The 22,960-nt window shown below is 39.1% G+C and overlaps 1 protein-coding gene across 1 annotated transcript in view; it reads right to left on the bottom strand.

Moving 5' to 3' along the window:
• The window catches only part of USH2A (usherin), a 374,098-nt gene extending 351,479 nt beyond the window's left edge, over positions 1–22,619 (bottom strand). Inside the window, exons 1-3 of the mRNA XM_033055679.2 lie at positions 22,449–22,619; positions 21,280–21,959; positions 15,942–16,107 (exon numbers count right to left, since the gene is read on the bottom strand). Of these exons, the coding sequence (XP_032911570.1) occupies positions 15,942–16,107; positions 21,280–21,764 (651 nt within the window). The 5' untranslated portion in view covers positions 21,765–21,959; positions 22,449–22,619. The remainder of the gene's footprint in view (positions 1–15,941; positions 16,108–21,279; positions 21,960–22,448) is intronic.
• Between the last annotated feature and the right edge of the window lie 341 nt (positions 22,620–22,960).

Genomic DNA, 22,960 nt, shown 5'->3' with positions numbered 1-22,960 from the left:
TTTCCCTGCAGGCCAGAAAACTGATAGAATACCAGAAAAACATTCAAAAGAGAATAATACTTCATCTTTGCTTACATCTCCTACCTTTTTTTTTATCCTCTTCTTGTCAGACTTTAACAGATACTTTTCCAGAAGTTTCTGATTTTAAAAATATAGTTCATTAGACAGCTTTTGAAATTAAAACTGCCTAAATGGGAAAAAAACCCACCATTTTTTAAATACTGAAATTGACTCATCAAACATTCTGTCCAGAGATAACAAGTGGAGTGACTAGTACTTCAGCTGTGAGTTTATTTAAATGTAGACATACACATACAGTATTAGGAAGGCAAAAACAGGATATGAAATAAACATAAGGCATCAGCTCTAAGCTCACTGTCAAGAATATACCAAGGCTTCCAACCACAGAGTTCAGCTGAAGGTAACTATCTGTCAAATGTAATCTGTGCAAGTGAATATGCTTAAGCTGGTGCTATGAATCAACCAAAATTGCTTTGGTCTTATTGACATTCAATTGCAAGAAGTTGCAGCTCATCCAGTTCAATAGACATCTGACAACACCAAGAGTGCTTCAGTGACAGAAAGCTTTAAATATAGATGCAACTATCATCACAATACACATGGAACTAAACTTTATGATCCCTTATACCATCTTCAGAAACAGGGCATCAGCTGAACGCCATAAGACCACATGGTCATCCTCTCTGCCTGTTGCCAATTCCTGCAGTTAACAAATCACTGCAATTTAAAAAAGAAAAAGAGAGAATACAGATTGACAGAAAAAGACCATTCAATCTTCCACCAATGTCCCATTAAATCTCCCTCCAAAATCCACTTCTGCCATTATAATCTTTGGTCACCTTTTAAAAATAAAATGCCAGATCAAAATTTGTTCAAACTGTTTGCACTAAGGGCCAGATCTTCAGCTACTATAAACTGCCTTCAGCTTCAGCAATGTCATTTTACACCTGTCCAAATTCACACCTCAAATATGTTAAATTTACTTTCTTCCTTATATCTGCTCTTTATACCTTGAAACAAGATGTCAGATAACGCTGTACGTGGGAAGTTGAACAATAAAGCAACTTGCACAGAGGGTCCCAAAAGATGACACAATTTGTGGCCTAATTTTGCACAAAGAAAGTAATACTATTTGCAATTGTGTGTGTTTGTTTCACTCTTGCCTCTCAGAGAAACCCTGCCATTTCAGCAGTAGATGTTCCAGCACAGCGCAGTGTCTTTTTCTAAAGATTTCCATATATCCACACCATCTACATGAGTCGCTATATACCCCATGCTTGCCCTTCCCAGCTCCGAGTCTCCTTGCCACACAGTGAATTGAAATCATCCCAGATTCACAAACAGATAAAAGAAGGTGGGAAAGAAAAAATATGTATTCTAAATACAGCTTGCAACCATGTTTAAGGGGATGCACAGTGTGGTTTTGGGGAGAAGAGGGGAGAAAGACTCATCCTCATGTTATGAGCACTCTGAAGAGTTATGTCCACACTCTGAGAAATCCAGTATGAAAAAAAACAAGAGACTTGAGGAAGAAACCTCATCAGGGGACCACAGCGACAGAACTATCTTAAAACAGAAGGGCTGGAGAGGATAAAGCGACAGTAGAAGAAATGGTAAAGAACAGCGAAGGGGAAGGAAAAAGCATAAGGTCGGGAGGGGCAAGTTGTCTCTTTGCCTTTCCTTCTTTTGCCTCAGGCCCATATCGGCCTTTCCTTTTCTTGACTTAACTGGGATGAATTTTAATTGCAGCCTCTCTACGTGTTTTATACACTATGTACTCTCTACTTGTGTGGAGTGGATTTCCCATTCATCACAGGATTGCAGGCAAAAACCCCAGGAGCATTTTGCTTCCCTTCAAAGTTAGCTTTGCTGAAATCAATAACTTTAGGGCTGCTTCTCCACCTAGCTCAAACCCCCACCCCACAACCATTTCAAATTTCATGATTTTTGATAATTTGATTTTGCTTCTTGTCTCCACGTACAGATTTATATTTACAGCTTTTCCATAACTGTAACAATACTCTCCAATGCTTCATTAACAGTATAAAGATAGCAGCCTTACAGCAGCAGCAGAAACATACTCTCATTTGTAGTTTTAACGCAGTTCATATTATAGCTCATCTCTAACAATCTCTCTCCCTACTGTCTCCTCTTCAATACACCAGCATTCTTCAAATCAAAGTTCTGGTTTTCTTAGGGACCATTGTATGTCTTACACTTTTTATGGCTGGGGCTTTTTTTCTGACCACCAGCAAGTCTGGTACAACAGCCAAGAATCACAACTACATTAAACTGCCCTTAGCTTGCATGCAAACCACTAATTTTTTTTAAAAAAGTAGTTTAAAAAAATTAAAACGGAGGGGGTGAGAGCAGGAGGGTTTCTTACTGCAGATGGAGTATCATCCCTCAGCAATATTGTTACATCTCTTTCAGCTTAATATTAGCTCTCCCTTCACTGAAACTGTGTATCTTGGCATTTTAAATCCCCTTCATTTTCCTGGTTGCCTCTCTTATTCCAATAATATCTTTCTTATCCTTGAAAACATGTCACTCCCATTCAGCAGTCTTATTACATATGCTCCTAGCATTTGTATAAAAGATATTTAGCTTTTCTCTTTGCCCTCCTTTACTTTTCTTTTTCACTATCTCCTACAATGTTAATCCCTTCTCAGTGGGAAATGGTTTTCCTTCAATCCAAGTCTTTCTTTTTGTGCATAGATTCACTAGTTCAGCTTGAATTCCCTGAAGGACAACATAAATTTAAAAAAAAAAAAAGGGGGGGGGAGGGGCATAAGGGGAAAGGAGCCCTAGAATACTCCTGAAACAATTAACTCTGTTCAATAATAAGCCATTTATTAATATAAATTAGATCCTAAACAGCAAAATCAAAAACAACTGGAAAGCAGACTGATCCATAAGGCAGTTTACAAGCTTAAGCCTTAGAGATGCAAAAATGCAAGTGAAAGCAAGCAGAAGGATCCAAAATAAGAAACATAAAAGTTGTTCATTTTTTGTACGAGATAATTTCACTACTGTTTTAAAAACTGAGTGATGTAACCCATACTCAATTATCTGATAAAACAGGCTGAAGACAAAGAAAGATCAATGTGAAAAGAGACAGCTTTTGAAATGGACTATATTTTTAAAGAATTGGTATTTTAAAAAGTAAACACTGCTTTAGAATCAACATTGAATCAGTGATCCTTTTGCACAGAGTAATCATTCCAATTATAGATTGGCAATTTTCACTTAATCTTTTGTTGAGTAGTAGTTTGAAAGTATTTCAGTAGTATGAATTAGTATTAAAATGGTTAATTAGAGGTATATCACTTTCTACCCCACCAGCACCACGATATCCTTTATTGCCAGTGTCAGTAGACCTGTATCAATCTGTTACTGATGCCTCAGGACAGAACAAACATCAGGGCAGGGGAGTGGCAGAGAGAAGCCAAGAGTGCAAAACTGCAAATACAGATCCTGTTAGAAACTAGAGTAATTAACAAATAAGCTTTGCCACAACTATTATTTCAACTGTTGATCAAACTTTATTCTTCTTACACTGAAAGCTTTAACAAGTGATGCCTGTGCTGTAAATGAGTTCCAAACAAAAAAACATGAGAGGATCCTAGTCACCAGATCTGAAAATGCAGGAAGAACAATCACTTTCTTGCTGCATAATGACTCTATTTTCCCCAAATCACAGAAGAAATCAGATCCAACATTTGATGATCACCACTGTAACATGAAAGGAGACAAATAGTAAGGATTCAACAAGCTGCTTTTTAGTAGCTAAAACAGTTACACAGACTTGCCATAATTAATTGAGCAAAAGGTCAGAAAGTACATTTTAGATAATCTCATAACAATGCATATTTTTTCTCTGCCCCCTCCATTTAAAATACAGCAAAACCACTGATTCAGAATTTTCACGAACTACTTGTAATCATGTAAATTAGGGATGAGATGTGGATGTCAAATGAAATGTCCCTTCTGAATAAAGCCTCCTGCTTCACTAGTCAAAGAATAAGCAGATACCTGCACAAATGAGGGGAGCTGTTACTAATATACAATTATTAACCTTTTATGACACTATCATCTGCATATTAAATTCTGGTCTTTTAAACTGACAATATCTGAAGATTTCGCACCATTTTACACAGCTCAGTACTATGATTCCCAAGTAATTCCCAAATTTAATGCAAACATACACTGGTTCTACAAAACAGAGCTGAACAGCTCTGCTGGGACTGAAAAGTAGAAAATCCATTCCTCTGTCTTTTTGGGGGATGATTTACATAAGAAGAAAGCAATTATTCTTGCCCTCTGAATGCCTTGCTACAAAAAGTTCCATGTCTCCAGTTAAGGGATTTTTGCAAATAAAGTCTCATCTCTTCTTTGAGGGCTTAGTTTCTTTTCATGGTTAAGAAGCCACAAAAAGGTCTGTAATTCTTTTTATATTCTTCCCCACAACCTTACTTCAGGCCTTTCCCTTCTTCTCTGTGCCCTGCTTTCTTCAGTCCATCACAAAGTCCTTTAGAAACGGTCATTCAACTACTTCTTTGCACTGTAACTCTCCAACATTCTTTCTGATGGCAATTCACTGTAAGCTTCAATTTTCATTTTTTATAGTAACTTCTTTTTTCCAGAGTTACTAAGCATCTTAGCAGCCAAGCTTTGCCACAGATACAAACTGTGTTGTTAATTGCACACAGACCAAAATGGACTTTGAAGGACAGTGTTTTGATAGCTTATTGTCGGTAGTTTATTTTCGGAAAAAGCTGAATGAAATAGTTTATGCAGCAGCTCCCTCAACTATGTTTTGCTAGAGATGGGCCGGGAGATGACCAGGGGAGGCTGCTCATAAAGTTCATAGTGATGTCCTGAGCACTTTAGAGTACAGGCTTCGAGTTAAGGCACAGAAAAACCAGGAAGATTACTGAACAGCACAGATGAGGATGTCAATAAACACAATTTAAGGAAAAGGATAAAGGTTCTTCAAAGATGACTAAATGCACTCAGAAGTCCAGCAGAAGAGTGGCAGTGCATCCTGTTACGTGCATAATTACCAGACTAACAGACAAGAGGTACATATATAAGGCATAAATGAGCAGTGACTAGAGAAGCTCAGAAAGACAACAGACTTTTTCTTTTGACCTGTCGTGATTCCAAGAACCACACAAGTCCCATGGGACATGGTCATCAAGCTGAAAAGAGAAAGACACATACCTCTGAGTACTGAGGAAGAATTTCAGTGTAAAGAAACAGAAGATTGAAGTTCGGAAATGTCAGTTTAGGAGTAATGGTGATGGTTTATTCTATACTGTCACTAAATACCACATCATGATTTGCTTAGAGGTGCAACGAGGATGAACCTCACAAGATAGGCCATCTACAATCAGTCAATAGCAAGGATACACCTAAACACCTCAAGAAAGGAGAGAAGAGAGGTTTGAGAGGAAAATATTTTGGCTTTCATTCAGGAGACAGAAGATAAAAAGCCAGTGCCATTCTTTGAAATGTCGCCAGTATCACAAAGGGTCAGACAAGCAAGGTTGCATGACTCTGCACACAAACAGTGCTTGGAGGAAGGGATTTTAGGTCGTTCCAAATTGAAACCTTTCTCTAAAACAGACAGAATCAAAGGAGGGACAGCTGCTCCTCTACCCAAATAAAGACAGTATATTTGTGTATCAAGATGGGAAAGAAACAAAAAGCTGGGGGAGAAAAATCAAGTATCTAAACCAGAAATGTCCTAACTAACCATGCACATAGACTGTAAATTATGACAAAATAAATCTGTCTTTGAAATTAAAGCCCAAGATGTTTGAATCTGAATATCAGGAATTACATAGATCATATCACTGAAAAAGTGTTGCTATGCCTTAAAGAAAGCTCAAATTTTGCTAAAGTAGATGAGCCAATTGCATTAAAACATATTTTCGAAGCCAGTATTCCAGCCTTTTTTAGGAAAAAAAAAAGTACCTTCAGATTCAATGGAAGATGAGAAAACAAGCAGAAACAAAAAAATCCCCTCTGACCTATTTTCAATTAACCCTGCATAGAGCAAAGAACAATGCGGAAATTAAAGTTATAGACATGATGCATGAAGAGGTCTTGGACCATTTCTTCTGAGAATCCATCAAATCAAATCTCTACTGGATGAATTGGCTGGAAAAGAACATGCGTTAATACTCTACACTAGAAAATGCTTTTGTGGAAGGAAATCAGGATTCAGTTTGAATTTTTTGAAGTAAAGATGCATGTGGATAAGAAGAACTGACCAATAAAACATACTGGCTTTCTAGAAAGGTTTCAAACTTGGGAGAGATTGAATGGTCACATTTCACACAGTAGTTTATCACTAACTCCAACAATCTCTGCTACCTAACATTTTATACAGGCTTGAAAAGCGGTTAGTGAGGTGAAAAAAAGATGGGAGTGAATACCTGCAAACAATAAAAGTCAAAGCTTACTTCAAAGGTACAAAGGATCTCAAAATTGTTAAGGAACAGGCAGTAAAGCATCAGACTAAATGTGTTGTTAACCACAAGTTGGTAGATGAGAAAAATATTCTTGTCCATGCAAACACAACACAAAATTCTGAACAGTCACTGCTCCAAGTGGTCTTAGAGTTACTACAGAGAGTCCCCCACTAATGAGCAAAAAGGAAACATTCCTTATTGGGAAAGAAATTAAAAATAAGCCCACAAAATTTTATTGTTTAGAAATTTACAGTGCAAAAGTGTCTGGGATAACAAGTGGAATTCTGTCCCTTGGATCCTCAAACAACTCCAAAAGTTTCAATGAGGATGAACACAATGCAGAATGGCTTCAATATAAGCAGAAATCTCATTTATAAATTATTTTAACATGTGATAAAATTCTATAATCAAAATATCAGAACGCGTGAGAATGATAAAGAAACTGGCAAAAGAAATTGGCAAAAAGAAATTAGCAGATAGCAGATTCAAAATAAAGAACAATTTCATACAGCCATAATTTCCTATGAGGAACTCACTGTCACAAGAGTCCAATGCCAAAACACAAATTATACATACTTTTATATATTATATATAATTATCTATAATCATATATATGCCAATTTGTAAATTATAAGAAAAAGATATGACTATTAAACTAAAAACAGGTTAGTTAGTGACTATTCAAGACAGTCCAGCTTAAGAAGCTTCAAAACCCACAGATTGTCAGAAAATAAGTCAGCGATACATCTAAAAGAAAGTTGTTCCTATTAATTACTCTTCTTTCATACTCCAAGACAGGCTATCTTGACAGTTATCCAAAACAGAGGAGTCCTTAAATTACGTAAAAATTACAGCATTATTGAGCCAAGGCTCTGGAATGAGATACATGGACAGGAGGAGTTCCTCCCCCTCTTCCATCCCAGAACTTTCTACTTTCCACACAAGCTGGTAAGTTGCTCAGAGCCAGGAAGTATCCTTTGCTTCCATGAGAAAATAAGACGTGTGAAGTCTTACAAGACGCCCCCCTCTGGACTGCCACCAGCACTCACAGATTTTGTGTTGTACAAGATCTACAAATGTAATTCATGGCACCCTCCATTGTTGCACACACAGATGTTAACACAAGATGTAAGACACAGCTCACACATAAACAATGGAGGCTGCACAACACCACCCTGAAAGTTTCACCTTCCATTTCTTGATCAGACTTCTGATTTAAGTCAGTCTTTAAGCTACGCAGGCATGAACCAAAGGCAGAAATTACTTTTAAAAATTAAAAAAATCCTCAAACAAACAAACAAACCCCCCCCCCCCCCCCCAAAAAAAAACCAAACAGAAAATCCCAGGAAAAAAATGCTCTTCTATTTGGCTGTACTCTTGAAGGTTTTAGACTCACAAAAAAAAGTTTAAAGTATCTTGTGAAAACATTTACTTAAAAACTTGCACAGCATAAAGAGGAAATGAAAATTGTTCAGTATTTGTGATTCATCTTTACCAGCAAAGATACTGGAATCAGTTGACTGTTTACTGCTCCCACATTGTGCGTGCCAAGAACTACTTGCTGGAGGACCTTCTGCCCACATTGCAAATGGTGTGCTCTAAATGGTGATACTCCACTGTACAACTTCAGGCTTGGTCTCCTCAAAAAGGAATCAAATTGAAGCATATCATATCTTCAGTCCAACAAGACTCAAAATAGACAGAAGGCAAACCTGGATCAGCAAGAACTCTTCCCATACACAAAAGTGCCAGTGTAGATACACCCAGCAAGTCTCCTCTTACTGCACCATACCAACAGCTATCAGGAGTACAAGGAGACAGCTCCAAACTCTAATAGTTTCTCCCCATGCAACTCAAGGGCACACAAAAATACCTGAGACCTGCAGGACAGTTAAAGTTTTGAGAATGGCAGAAAAATTAGGCAGCAAATCATTCTTAATTGAGATTTTCATTATTAAAAATACAACTTAGTTGGCTGCAACTTATTTTTGTAAAAGGAAAGAAATTGCTTGCAAAGTAAATTGAAATTCTTCAGACAAATAAGGCATCGCTTCTGCTAATTCACGGCCTCCTCTCAGGACAGGCCATACAAAGGCTTAATTCCATTCCTAACATATACAACAGAGTCTGGGCAGATTTCAGTGGTATTTGTAACTGCAATTAGAAAACAATATTTTCAATTTCCAGAAGTGGAATTGAGACTGCATTGACAAAACATTCTCTGAAATTAAAATCTTAGCCCAGGTGAAGTTCCTTGCCTTGTGTTCCAAGGCAGTTGTTCGACTGCAAATTTAAATCTGCAAATCTATTCAAACTCATATTCAGGTAAAAAAAGAAGTACAATAATTTCACGATTATAAGCTGCACGTTACAACACAGAGTGTGATAAAAGGTATCTGTTCTGTCACTGTCTGTTGAAGGTGGGGGCAGTGATTCTTATCTCCGTGTGAGATATTCTGCTAATGGGCCATCCATTGAAACCAGGCAGGGCATTGTTCTTTATCTTTTCACACCCCATCCTTCCTCCAGCCAGTCATTTTCTGCTAGTGGCCATTGAGTCCCACTGTGTGACTGATAAAATTACTGCATCCCATTGGAAGTTGCTCCAGCCAGGAGGAAGAGCCCAACATTTCTTACCAAGATAAAAACAGAGGTTTTAGGACACTAAGGGAGCCCCTTTCTCCACTGGACTCCAGAGGAAAACCAGATTTCTCCACATCACCACTGGACCTCCGGAGGGAAACTGCACCTTGTACAGGAGCACTGCTCCAACTGAGCCACATCTGTCACTGCAGGAGGATGCAGCCACCATTTAATGGGACTGCTACCAACACCCTGCCTGACGGGGTGTCAGGTTGTACTGTGACTTTGTCAGGGTTTGCAGTTTGTTTCTTTGTAGTACTGTAATTCTATTTTAATTGCCCTAGAAAAGAACTGTTATTTCTAATTCCCATATTTTTGCCTGAAAGCCCCTTGATTTCAAAATTATAATAATTTGGAGGGAGGGGGGTTTACATTCTCCATTTCAAAGAGAAGTTCCTGCTTTTCTCAGTAGACACCTGTCCTCCAAACTAAATCAGCAACTTCTCATTCTTTGTCCATATATAAGCCGCACCTGATTATAAGCTGCACTTCGGGTTCGGACCAAAATTTTAGTCAAAATGGTGTGGCTTATAATAGTGAAATTACTGTAGTTTAAGAGACAGTGTGAGCAGAATCAATCATCTGGGAAATACCCCTCCTGTTTTCTCAAGAAGCTGAAGTTACAACACAGCTTTCAAATCTACACAGTCAGCATTGTAATACCCATAGAAAAGGAGGAGAAGAGGCAAGAACCATAGTAGGACCTGCAATAGTAGTAGTAGAATAGATGGTGAAGCAGCTCCATGCTCATTGTGTCTGTGAACAGTTCTTTACACACACTCAAGTACATGACAGACTGAAACGTGGGTTTTATTTCTGCTGTCTGGCAGGAGCAGAGTGCTAGCCATATGGACAGACTGCATCCACACAAATATTTTCAACATGCAATTTGCAATTAACAGACAAGAAGCTCCCAAATGCAGAATTAATTCTCCACTTCCTTTCTTGTCCCTTCTTGGACCTGACAAACTACTCTTAATAGATAGAAAGCAATGACTTCAAAGAAGAAATCAAAGTGGTTTGTTAAATCAAAATGCTTTCTTACTTTCTCATGTCCTTACTAAACTTAGGGACTATACAGTTTAGAACACCTTGTATTTAACAAGATATACACAGGGAGTGTATAGAATAAATGTTTGCCTCCCTGCTTTTAAGTCTCAGGTTCTTTGCTTATAAAATAAACTGAAAAGTATTCAAAAACTTGTGCAGAAAATAAAAGGATTTCACAAATTGGAAAGGACAAGTTTTCTCCTGATAGTCAAACAGTTATGATGTAAAGCGGTCTCATTAAATCATAAGTACTTTAACCTTTTCTTGAAAGAACTGGAAGATTTAAAGATTTATAAAGAAATTTTGCCTAAACTAGGAAATGACTCATATTTGACATGTATTGAAATGATAATGCTGATTTCAATAGGCACTCTAAGAGCATTTTCCTCCCAGGAGAGTAATTCAGTCACGGTTACCTCTCTGCATTTAGATTTTAAACTTACTTTCCAAAGCTTTTAATATGCTATAGTCTGCCAAAACACGGCAGAGTTACACAGATATGATCAGGCAAAATAAAGGCTAGCAAAAGGCCTATTTTTATAATTGCAGACACTAAATATGAAACAAAAACATCAATCTGACATGTTCTCAAAGAATCTCCTGTTTCAGCAGCCTCATCTGTATCTGCAAATTCATGTTTAAACTCCACTCTTAATGGGTTAAATAAATTCTGAAGTATCAAAGGGAAAGTGCAGGATTCTGAAACTGAAAAAGAAAATACATAACTGTGCTGCTGTTAATAACTGGAATAAATCTGATATTGGTTTCACTTTGCAGAGATAATATGGTAAACAACTTGCCTTAATTATGCTCAACTCTTATTTTTTAGAAGTTAAGATTTTAAGATGTTAATTTTTCTGAAGTTTCACTTCAGTGTATATCAGATTATTTTAAGTTAAGGCTGTATCTCTTACTCTAGTGTGTGCCTTCAGAGTTTTTGCTAATATATACACAGAAATATATGGTGAAAAATATCATTAAATCAAGATCAGATACACAGAAGGACCCTAAAACTTTTAGAAGCCTGAAGGACTTGATCGTCACCAACTGAAAACAACTAGAACAGTAAAAAATTTTGTAGAGGAGATTCAAGTTCACTAGTTTGCATTTTGTAATAGCAATTTTACCTCATGCCAATTCCCCTAGTCTTTTCTGGTCATGCCATTCCTCCTGTACAACATGTTACTGTACCCCTTTCTGATTATGTCTGTTACCAGATGCTGTGATAGGTACACTCGTAATATTTCTGCCAAGATCATTAACAAAAATAAAACACAAGGCAGGTCCAAAGACTAGTTCTCAAATAATTCAATTGGTTTTGTGCCTGCCCCTTCCCCAGGATGATAAGCAAGTTCCTTTGAGCAGTATCTATTGCAACCCTTCTCATGAGCCTTCCCTTTGACCCTACAACTTCTCATAGGTTGTCACATCAATGCTAAACTGAACTCCAGATAGAGGAAATCTGACACATTTACTTTGCCTGAAAAATCAGCTTTCTCATCAAAAAAAAAAGCTAAGAGGTTAGACAGTGATGAGCTATCTATAGGAAATCCACACTGCATTTTATCCCCTTTTTCATTTAGCTCCACATCTTTATCTATTTCTTCAAAGATCTTTTCTAAATCCTCATATGCCACTGCATTAAGACATAAGTCTGCATTGCCAAGATCCCTTTTTTCCTCCCTCTTGGTACGTGCTTTGGCTGGGGTGGAGGTAAAATTTTTCACAACACCCTGTAGGGTGCTGTGTTTCAAATTTGGGACTAAAACAGCATGGATAGCACATTAGTATTTTAGTCATTGCTGAAGAGAGCTTGCCCAATGTCAAGCCCTTCTCTTTTCCCAGCTGAACTCCTCATCCCACCTCAGCAGTGAGCCAGGATTGGACCAAGAAGCTGGGAAGGGAGACAGCTGGGACAAAAAGATATTCCTTACTCTATAGTCTCATGCTCAGCAATGAAAACTAGGGTAGAAGAAGAAATGGTGACAAGATAGGAATTTTACTTCCAAGGTGGCCTGCTGCTAAGAAATTGGTTGGGCAGTGTTCTGCTAGTGAGAGGTGGTGAGTGATTGCCTTCACATTCTTTGCTCTCCTCCCAGTCCCTTTCCTTCATGAGTTTTTCTCACTTTTGCTATTTCTGTTGTCTTCCCTATTCCACTGGCAAGGGTAAGGAAGGCCCAGGTGCTTGGCTGCTGGCTGACATCAACAAGACACCTTTCCTAAATGGAAGTATTATAGTTCCATCTCTGACTGGTAGCTTTGAATACAATACCTCTTTGTCAAAGGATTTTATGTGCCAGTTCTTCCAGAATTTTTGGACCAAGACCATCTGTTTGCCACAGCATGTACACAGTAAGTTTATAAATTCATGTTTCTACTCATTATGATCACTTTTGTTTCCATACATTAATTTCTGTTACCTTGATTGGTTTTGCTCTATGACTCCTGAAAACAGAACCAAGGTGTTTATTTATTCTGGGGACCTTAATCAAATCATCCTTAATCTCAAGCACACTTTCACTGTACTCAAGTCTTGCCTTCTCACACAAAAAAAATTAAAAGTAAGGATTTTTTACAATTTGACAGTCTAATTTATATAAATTGCTTTCTAGTTTTATTTCTATCCTACATAGCATTCTTTGTGAATCTGCTTCCCTATTCCCCAGCACTCACACACTCTTCCCTCTCTAACTGCAGGGGTACTTATTCACACAGATAAGCCTGGGCAGTACATATCCATGTTTTTTTTCCTTTAAGGGCAGAAATTTCTCTTAATTCTATTACATTAATTTTTAAAAACCTCCAGGCTTTTTTTTCCATTCAATCTCCAGACTCCAAAGTTTACCTTGTTTCATTAAAATAGTTGCATGTGTTTGTTCTCTTCAAAACCCAAAAGTGTACTTAAAGAACTAAAGAACTGTTTACCCTTCTATTTCATCTGACTCTAGTTATGAATGCTCAACATTATTCTTGAGACCTACACCTCTGATAAAGCCCTCATCACTTAACAAAGCTGGAATACTCAGACTTTCTGCTTCAGCAACTATTCGATGAAGAAACCCTTCATGCAGAACACACAGGAATGTTTGGGCCCTGCTCTTGTTAGTAGAACTTAAATTTCCCAGCTATAAACTGGAAAATAAGTCTCTGCAATGACATAGTTCTTAGTAGTAGTTCCCTCTAACAAATTACACATCTAAATAAAAACCCAAGGATTTAAATTCCTAGAATACCTTAGTATAATTAATTTACTAGCCTTCTCTTCCCCTAGAATTATTTTATTCCAAAGAAATTATTTTCAGTCTGTACTATCCTTTCTTCTTTATTTCCCTCTTATCATTTAATTACTATTTGGTGCTATTCCACCATTTAGCTTTCATTTTTATCATTCCTGAATAGGCATATGCTCTTACACCTGAATTCCAAACATATTTGCCATCCCACCATATTTTTTCTCTCTCTAAATTCAGTTTCACATCTGTAACCAGTACTTCACACTCCACTGTCGTGGTGTCTGTTGCCTAGCGTCTGTGTGTACGAGACACAGACACTTCCAGATGGAAGTTACTTTTGTATAGTCTTGCTCTGTGGCTGGCAGTGTCTCTGTTGAACCCGAGCCGACTGCCTGTGTATGTTTTAGAGTCTCTGTGTCCCAGCCCGAGCACCAGAGAAAGAGTCAGGAGACATCTTCTGTTGTTTCCAGAGGTGGTTTATCTCATCTAATCTAAAAGTTCTTTCCCTGACTAGCCGCACTCCTTCCAGCTAGTCAGTCCAGGTACACTGCCTACCCCTGGGGATGGCACTATCTCTTTATACTAAAGACTACATAAACATTATTTACAATTATCTTCCAACACCTATCACTTATATTGTACAGTCTGGTTCTGCTCTAAACCAATCCAGAAATGCCAACATCACCCAAAAGATGGATGCTAGGAAGAAGGAGGAAGGACAGAACACGTCCAGATTCCTCCATCTTGACCCCAGACCCTTATTATAAACAATCTTAAAAACCTACTTTTTCACCTTATAATAACCTAACTTACACTCTATTCATTTTTTGTGACTTGTAATTCTTCATGTAGGGATGGTAATTTTTCCCAGGGAGAGAAATCAAAGGCACAGGGGTTTTAGGCTCTGTGCCAAGGCTTCTGAGACCCCTGCCCGGGTCTCAAGCCACCCAGGGCACCCAGAGGGATGTTCTGGATTCCCACATTGTTCATGTTGTCACTGTCCATTTATGGAAAAAACAATGCTTTTGGCCCCCTGCTAAAAACAAACAAACAAAACAATTTTTGCCTGAAGTTTGATAGCCAGGCCCAAGGTTAAATGGATCAGGTTGCAGCCACTGTCATACTTAATGGTAAGGTGCATCCTACAATAGCACTAACCACAGGAAGGTTCTACCCTGATCTCAAACTTTGAAAAGGCATTAAGTCTGCAACTTCTTTAAGGGTCTAGAAGCTGTATTTCTTTAGTCCTGATATGAATTGAACAACTTTCTACAGAGAAACAAAGGACCAAATTCCACAGGGTGCTTCACATTCCTTTGTAATGCAGCTCAAGATCTGTGTGTGTATTTAACCAGCCCTTTCACTTTCACTTGGCTATGCCAGGCTTTAGCAGTTTCTGAGGTACAAAATGCAGCTGACAGCAACAGTAGTAATATAGCACCCTTGGAGTCCTTGAAGTGTAAAGTTCATTAGTTCTACCTTAAGGTCACTCTTTTAATCCAACAGCCAAAATCTTATTCACACTACCATGCTGTTATCCTGGAAAAAAGAAAACTGCAAAAAAAATCAAGATGTCGGCTTAGATACTTCTTACAAGTGACAAGATCAGCACTGAAAATCCCAATCACAGTCAATACCTTTTAGCAAGTTTCAAGAAAGCAACAAAACTATTCTTGATTGTGCTGTAGACCAAATGAAATTTAATACAACAGATAAAGGAAATGAAGAAAGGAAAAGATAAACATTTCAATACCTGATAATTGTGTTTTATAATTATTAGTTGAACTTGGTTCACAAATAGAATTTACTAGGGTGTCTGTTGGGAATTACAAGACATGGAAATAAATGAATTTTAATTTCTTCTGTGTTTGTTTACTGATTTTTGTACATACAGTTTAAATTTTAACAAACTCAATTTTGCTTTATCCTCGGTGGATATTTGTACACTTATTAAAAAGTTATGTCAACAGAAGACTTCTAGAACACAGGGTTTGTGCTCTAACAATTCTGAATCATATTCTTAAAATAAGAGGGAGTAGCACTGTAGCTTACTAGCTTGACTGCACAAACTCACACATTTACTTACATGCATTGTAAGAAGTTTTTAAAATTAAATGGAACACAACTCTCTAAGGTAACTTGCATGTACAGATGAGAATGGCATTCCCTTCTATCAGAAATAATTTGAGATCCAAGACTAACTAATAATGTCAGATATAATTATCTAAGATATTAGTACATGCTTTTCTTCACCTCACATACTCATCTTTTTAAAGGTGACAATTTTTAGTTTTGTACAGTCTGCTTATTCAGAAGAATGGGTACAGCATTTCTTTCCAGCGCTAAATTAGCAACTGCCTCAAAATGAGCTCCCAAATTAAGATCCTTACCTATGAGACTCAAGAGTTATCACCTACAACCCCCAATTTATACTTTTATATTTATACAGTTATACCACTCGCACACAAATGTTGTATTTCAACAAATATTAAATGGTTTTTATTTTACTCACCTGCACAGTAAGATGAATCCATTTCTTCACAAGAATTCTCCCCAGTGTCATTACTTTTATTGGTGGCTGCAAACCATTTACTGTGCGATAATAAAACACGGTCTCTTTCTCAGAGATTGTGAGTTTGAACACAGTCTGCCCATCAATAGCCTTTTCTATCACACACCTTTGGAAATAACCAAGAAAAACAACATAAGGTCAGAGGCACACACATATACACATTCTGCCAAGGTGCTATCCTGTAAAGTGATGCTAACCAGAATGTATTAAAATAAACATTAAAAGTACAGCTCTTGAGAAGATGCTCTGTGACAGTGAAAGCCACTGGATGTACCAAGTGTAAAAGAACTTTAGCAAAGATATTTTCTGTCTTGATCTGCGAGGTTTTTGGGTTGTTTTGGGGTTTTGGTTGGGGGTTTTTTTTGTGTTTTGCTTTGTTTATTGAATGCTTGCAATCCCAGCTCATTTGGGGATGGAAAAGAGGTCCAGTTTGCCTCCTCTCTTGAAGTTTCCATGACAGAAACCACAGTGACTGTGCAGGTCTCTGCCACACTTTTCATACAAAGCTGTGCAACTTGGTATATCCTATGGAGGCACTTTAATTTTCCTTAGTCTATCAAGGCAAATGCAATATAACCACAAAAAGCAGTACAAATTACATGCTTTGGTAATGAGTCTTCCATCTGTCCACCCAATCTGGGCAGGTAAGGCAGCCCTAACACCAGCTTACCCTACACTCTCCTCTTCGCAGTGCGTTTCTCTAAACTAAAAGACTAGAGCAAGGCAAGAAGGCTATCCAGACGCTTATTAGGAATTTTTTTCCCCACAAAGAAGTCACATCAATAGCAAATGCAACAATGTCATATAAGGTACAGAGAATACCATCCATAGAAACCTATTTTGCATTTCAATTTGCTGAAATGTTTTTGCCAATCCAATCACCATGGTATCAAGAGTCCTGAGAAAGCACAGGTTCCATACACTTGTGTAAAAACTATGCATTTTATTAAGACAATCAAATACAAGAAAAAATTATAAAGTTCTACCCTTTCCATTTGAGCTGCTTGAGAAATACAGTTTTCAATGTGTTAACCCATGGAAAGATTAAATTAGTGCACTAAGTTACAAGAGAGAAGCATATAAGATTTGCATGAGATTAGTGTTTACTTACACAGAGAAAAAAATAAAAGCATAAAACCCCTATCTACTGATAAGTATTTTCACCTATTCTGCATTTATAAAAGAAAACTATCAAAAAGGTAGTTCTTTGATATTGCCATTATTCACTAATTCACTTTTAAATCCAAGAGAAAAATTAATTCCTTCTGTTCCTATTCCAGTCTTCTGGAATGTTGTCAATGAAACACCTTGCAAAATGAAGACTTCTGTTTTCCCAACCTTACTAAAACCACATTTCTTAATAAATTGTCCACTGGCCTTTTCAATATTTTGTTTGCTTGTAAACATGCTAGTTTTGTTAGATAATAAATGTGAAGGAAGGTTCAGCTAAGTAGCAAAATATTTAGGAACTGGATTTACCCAGTTCCTGGATAAACAATAATTGGATAATCCAGGGTTTTGTTTATTTTACTTATCTAAAACAAACATCCCCACATTGTTTTTATCCCCAAAGGTGTCATGACTTTAAGAAGGGAAGCGACCTTGATGTACATCACTTTGAAAACTGGAAAGAACAAATGTGAATTGTGACTTACTAGTAAAGGAAAAAAAATCAAGAGGGAAAAGAGAAGAGAGGGAAGGAAAAAGAAAAAAGAAAAAAATCCAAACTAGTTCTAACATAGGTGTAACAGGAAGAGGCATTACTTCTGACTTTGAGCTTAATTTTCCATTCCAGCCATGATTACAGAGAGAAGCCACTATTCTTTGTGAAGTCTTCAACTTCTGGTAACCTGCAGTCCCACAGAGTCAATACCTGACTGCACAGATCTCAGTGGTGGGGTTGGAGGGAAAAAGAGCCTATAACACAAATCCACTCGGTCAGCTTTCAAAGAGAAAAATACTCTAGAGAATCTAATGTGGTTGCACTGGTGCTGCCCACACATTAACTGGAGCAAATGGGAACATCTGCACTGTTTCACACACATCTGTTTCAAAATCAGATTCATGGTATCTAAAGGCATATACCTCTTATAGTCTAATTCCTAATATAAAACATCTGAATGGATAATAAGTAACACCATTCAGTTTTAGTGTCTTAGATAAATAAAGTTAAAAAAAAAAAAATCCATGTGCTACCCACTTCACAATCAGACCATTCCCACTGATTCTTTTGCTTGTAAAAGGTCTCAGCTCACCTCTTGCCACCACCAATATCTTATGGACATCTGAACTTGCTCCAGTTCACATTGCATTGGTATAAGCTGCTTGTAATGGTTATTCATATATGCAAGGCTTGTACCCATATTCTTCTCCTATTCCACTGAGAAGGGCTGTCATCACCTACAGTTTCCTATATTGTGTTAATGCTTACATGTAGGCTACACACAAGCTTACTGAGGGCAATGCTATTAACTGATGAGCACGTGCAGCAAGACAGGAAGCATGAGGCAAGAACAAGGGCAAGAACTCTGCTCACTTACTGCCTAAAGGGAAAGAAAATTTAAAGACTAGAATACAAATGTCAATGCTTTCTCACTCTTGCTTTTCTTCAATATTTCCAATATGCAGTGACTTAAAAGCATGCCTACAAATATCTCTACTAAACATCTTAGAAGAAGATCAGGGCTTCAAATAAATCTGTAACATGACCTGACTCTTCTCTCTGTCAAAGTGTATTGTCTCCCAGATTCACATAAGAAAACTTGGTATATGAAACTCATGAAGAAAATTCTTCATGTCTCTGCTTCTGTGCAATCTTTAAAGGGCCTTCAGACTTGGATCCTCACATCACTCTCATTTCAGCTAGCTCAGTAACTTCTAACAAAAATCCTGCTATTCTCTTACATGGGTACGTGCCTATTAGAATGTCACAGGATGTAACGGGATACTGTGCATCAACACTGCTAACTTCTTTCCTCCTTTCTCAGAGGAAGACCACAAGATTCAGCACAAAACCACGTTAGTATGGCATGTCCGAAACACAGGGGCGTGCTGTACTTGATATAAGAACACTTTGGCAGTTAAAAAAACCACCTTGTTAAACTTTCAATCATTCTACTTGCAAAATGAGTAGCTCATTCTGGCTGATCTTCCTAATGCTTTGGTGGAATACAAGGACTTTGTTAGAATGCATCCCAGTTCTGTGAAGCTCCTCTGCTGTGACAAAGGAGTTTAAAAGGTCTCACAAATGACACATAAGAGACAATTCCCCATGAGGGACTGCAAAATGTAGGACGTCCAGTAAGTCAAACTTCATGTGCCAACCTGAAGGACTCACTAACCCAACATAATAAATGGGAAAGCATCCTAGTCTGCTGGTAAATTATTTCTCTTTTGTAAAATGGCTTCTGAGTCAAGCTTCAATGGCAATTCATGTGCAACAGCTGTTCCACCAGAAGTGGAGCTCAGTATTCCTTTTAAGAAAAAAAGAAAAATCGACACAGTTCTTTCTGTGTCAGTGAAACAAAAGCACCTGGACAGTCTCATCATCCTGACCACTGGAATATCTGCTGTCCATCTTCAGTTTTCAGGACTGGGCTTTACCATTGTCTTTCCTTCATGTTGAATAGTAGCAAATCACACAAAGCATAAGAATGAAGTAATCTATTACAAAAATTGAATAAAAACATTTAACTTTTAAAGTGATCTATAAAACCCGCTGAACAGGAATATGTACACTGTGTAGTTATTAACATAGCAGAAATTGGAAGTTAATCTTTTACACTAGTCCATGGCTTATCAGTCATCAGTAGAGTCTGGTTTCTTCACAGCATTTAATCATTTGAGACTAAGGACATAACATTTCATTGTTTTAGGCTCCACGCATCAAAGCCTATCCCATTGACAAAAGACTTCCACAGATCTCACTCAACACATCGCTGCAACAGCTTGGAAATTAGCAGGATGTTTCTGCTTCAAGTTAGGCATGCGTTCTGCTGAAGGAGACTCTGATGAGCTCACGTGTGTGTGGACAGGAATTCATGGCAGGAGAACACACCAGAGAGGGACTCCCCGACATCCAAGATTGAACCATTATATAGAAAACCAGTGGGGCTAGAGCTCCAAAGATGCCTTTACACATACCGCCAGCTGAAGTGATGGAACTTCAACTCAAAAGTCCCTTTTGCTCTACAGATATCATTTATTTTCACTCCATAACCACAAATTCTACAGTTATGTCAAGGTTCTTAAGGTAATTACCACAGCATAAAACATACTATATTTTCACATTATGATTTCAGATATTTCTATTTTTTCTGGTGGTTTTGCTACCCTGTTTCACATCAGGATACAAACTAAGTATCAAGAATGCCTCAACAAAGCACATCATTAGCTACATTCTAGGAATAAGTTATGAACACAAGTATAAAATCAGTTGTGGCATGTAGTCCGAAGGAACAAACTCTTTGTGTGTTTTATTTTAAAAGGATCTGCACAACAAAGGTAAGAAGGAGTAGGAGGCTGTGCATTTTGTGACAGATGACAGAACTATTTTTGCAGGATCTGAGATGTGTTTTTCAAAAAGCAGGTTTTTCATTATAGTAAGGCCCAGTCAAGCTGAAAGGTCACTTCTAACAGCAGTATTTCCTGAAAATGCAACATGTAGGCAAATAGGAGAGGGAGTATTCTTAGACATCTCTATTTTGTGAGCACCTAGTGAAATTTCACCAGCAGTTTAAATAGTGAATTCCTTTGTTAAAGCAGCAACACAGTCTGCCAATCAGGCAACGTTCCCCAGATCTTCCAGGAACACTATGACCTCTCTTCTATATGTCCAAAATATACATTTTGGTGGTTTGCCTTGTTTGTTTTTAAGGCAAACTTGTGTTGGAGAAATCCTAACATCTTAGATAATTTTTTCTTTCCATCATGAAAGCAGCAACAGCACAACCCTGTGACAACATGATTTTCTAGCAGCTTTTAGAAGGAACGTGGGCTGGAAACACAAATTTCTCTTTCTGACATAAGGCATGCACTTTATGTATGAATAGTTCCAAACACTGAAAGCCATTGGACCATCATCCGAGTCACTGCCTCTGAAACTGGAGCTGCTTGTCTTGACATCTGGGAAGACCCCAACCTAAATACAGGTCTATAAACGTCACAGTTTCCCACCACACCTTTTCAAAATTTAAAGAGCTTGCTAATAATGACCATGACTACAACAATCAATTTTTTTAAGAGCACCAGGAAAGTAAACACCTTCAATACTACTTACATTACACCTTCTTGCTCAGGTTTCAACCATACAGTTAATGTAAATGAAGCTCCAAGACTTGGAGGACGGGGAGTAGAGAAGCAATCCTTGTGATTATGAAAAATAAAACTGGAAGCATTTCTGGAGGACCCTGGATGCAAGTCCCTCTTATCCTCTGTGACACAGGTACCAAGGCCTTCTGAAAGAAGCAGTCTGTAGGACGAAGGTGACGACCTATATGGACACTCCTGAACACAAAACTTCTGAGTGCAGGATATAATACTTTGAACAGCTACGGAGCTATGACAAAAAGTACTTCGGTCTGGCAGCCCACAAGTGGCTTGAGTTGGCACGATTGACACATTTTTGAAAGCTCCCACATTTTCAAGCCTAGGGAAATGTCCCTGAGAGCTGACCAACACAAAGGAGTCATAATAAGTTAAGATTAATGTTTCAATAGCATGAAACAAGAAACGACATCTCAAGGAAAGAGCCCGGCAATTCATGTTTACAAAAAAGCTCCTCCTGATTAAAGCAAACGTAAATAAATAATGATGTCCATGTCGGTAGCAATGTCCTCAGGTGCTGTGCTTTAAGAGTTTATGTAGCGTTTCATCCTCAAGACACCCATGCAAGGGCTCAGTTGCGAGGGACATCTACGTCTTCAGGCCAGCGAAACACACGTGGGTGACAGCCGGGATCTGCAAACCACAGAAAACAGACACCGTCCGTAGGAGGAACCTGCTCTTTTGCACCAGCAGAGGTGATGCCCGGCTAGGAGGGATGTCAAGGGTTTGAATTCTTTGCCCAGATTCCAGCCAGCAGGCCCACCTTGCCGGCTAGGGCCGAGGTATTTCCCCGAGCCCAGGCCATGGGACTAAGCCGGCTCGAGGGTGCGCAGGCTCATGGCCGAGCCGAGTTTATCCCGGATCTGTCGCGTCACCTGGCTTTTTGTGTCACACTAAGGAACACGGGACACGGCAGCAAACCGGGCCGAGCAACTTGGGCCTCTCAAAGTCTCTGCTGAGCGTTCCGGGCAAGTTGGTCGGACTCACGCCTACAGCCCCCCGGTGCTCACCTCAGCCTCGCAGCGCTCCCTGGCACTGCCATCCCCACCGCGCTGTTCCCGAGGGACGCCCCGCTCCCCGGGCAGCCGGGAGCGCTGTTCCTACCGTCCCCTCGCGCCTTACCCCGCCGCCCACCTCACGCCGGCTGCTCCTCTCAGCGCTCGGCAAAGCTGATTAAAACCACGTTCCCCATCTGTCCCGTGCGGAGGAGCTTTTTCTAACAGCGAGCGCCAGGGCAGCGGTGCAAGAAGGGCTGAGGGAGCCGCTCCAGCCCGGCCGGGAGCGGCGCGCAGCCAGCGGAGCCCGGCGCTCCCCGCGGCGACGCCACCGTCACCCGGCAACGGCGCGGCCTTCCCCGCCCCCGGGCCCCCGCGCGGTGGTAAAGCGGCAGCGAGCCGCACCGCACAGCACAGCATAGCACCGCACAGCACCGCGCCGGGCTCGCTTCCCACAGCAACACCGTGCAGCAAGGAACAGCCAGCCCCAGGAGCGCTTTTCCCCCCATGCGCGCTTTTCCCTCTTCGCGTTTCTCGGCGCAGCGGGCCTCAGCGAGCTGCGAAGGTGTCGGCGGTGAGCTGAGCATCAGCTACAGCGCGTTGTTTACGTGTGTTTCTGGACAGAGAAGCACCAATTAA

The sequence above is a fragment of the Catharus ustulatus genome, chromosome 3, assembly GCF_009819885.2.
Source record: "Catharus ustulatus isolate bCatUst1 chromosome 3, bCatUst1.pri.v2, whole genome shotgun sequence".
NCBI classification, from domain to species: Eukaryota; Metazoa; Chordata; class Aves; order Passeriformes; family Turdidae; genus Catharus; species Catharus ustulatus.
Note: the sequence above shows the minus strand (reverse complement) of the source record. Positions and strands in the feature narration are given on the sequence as shown.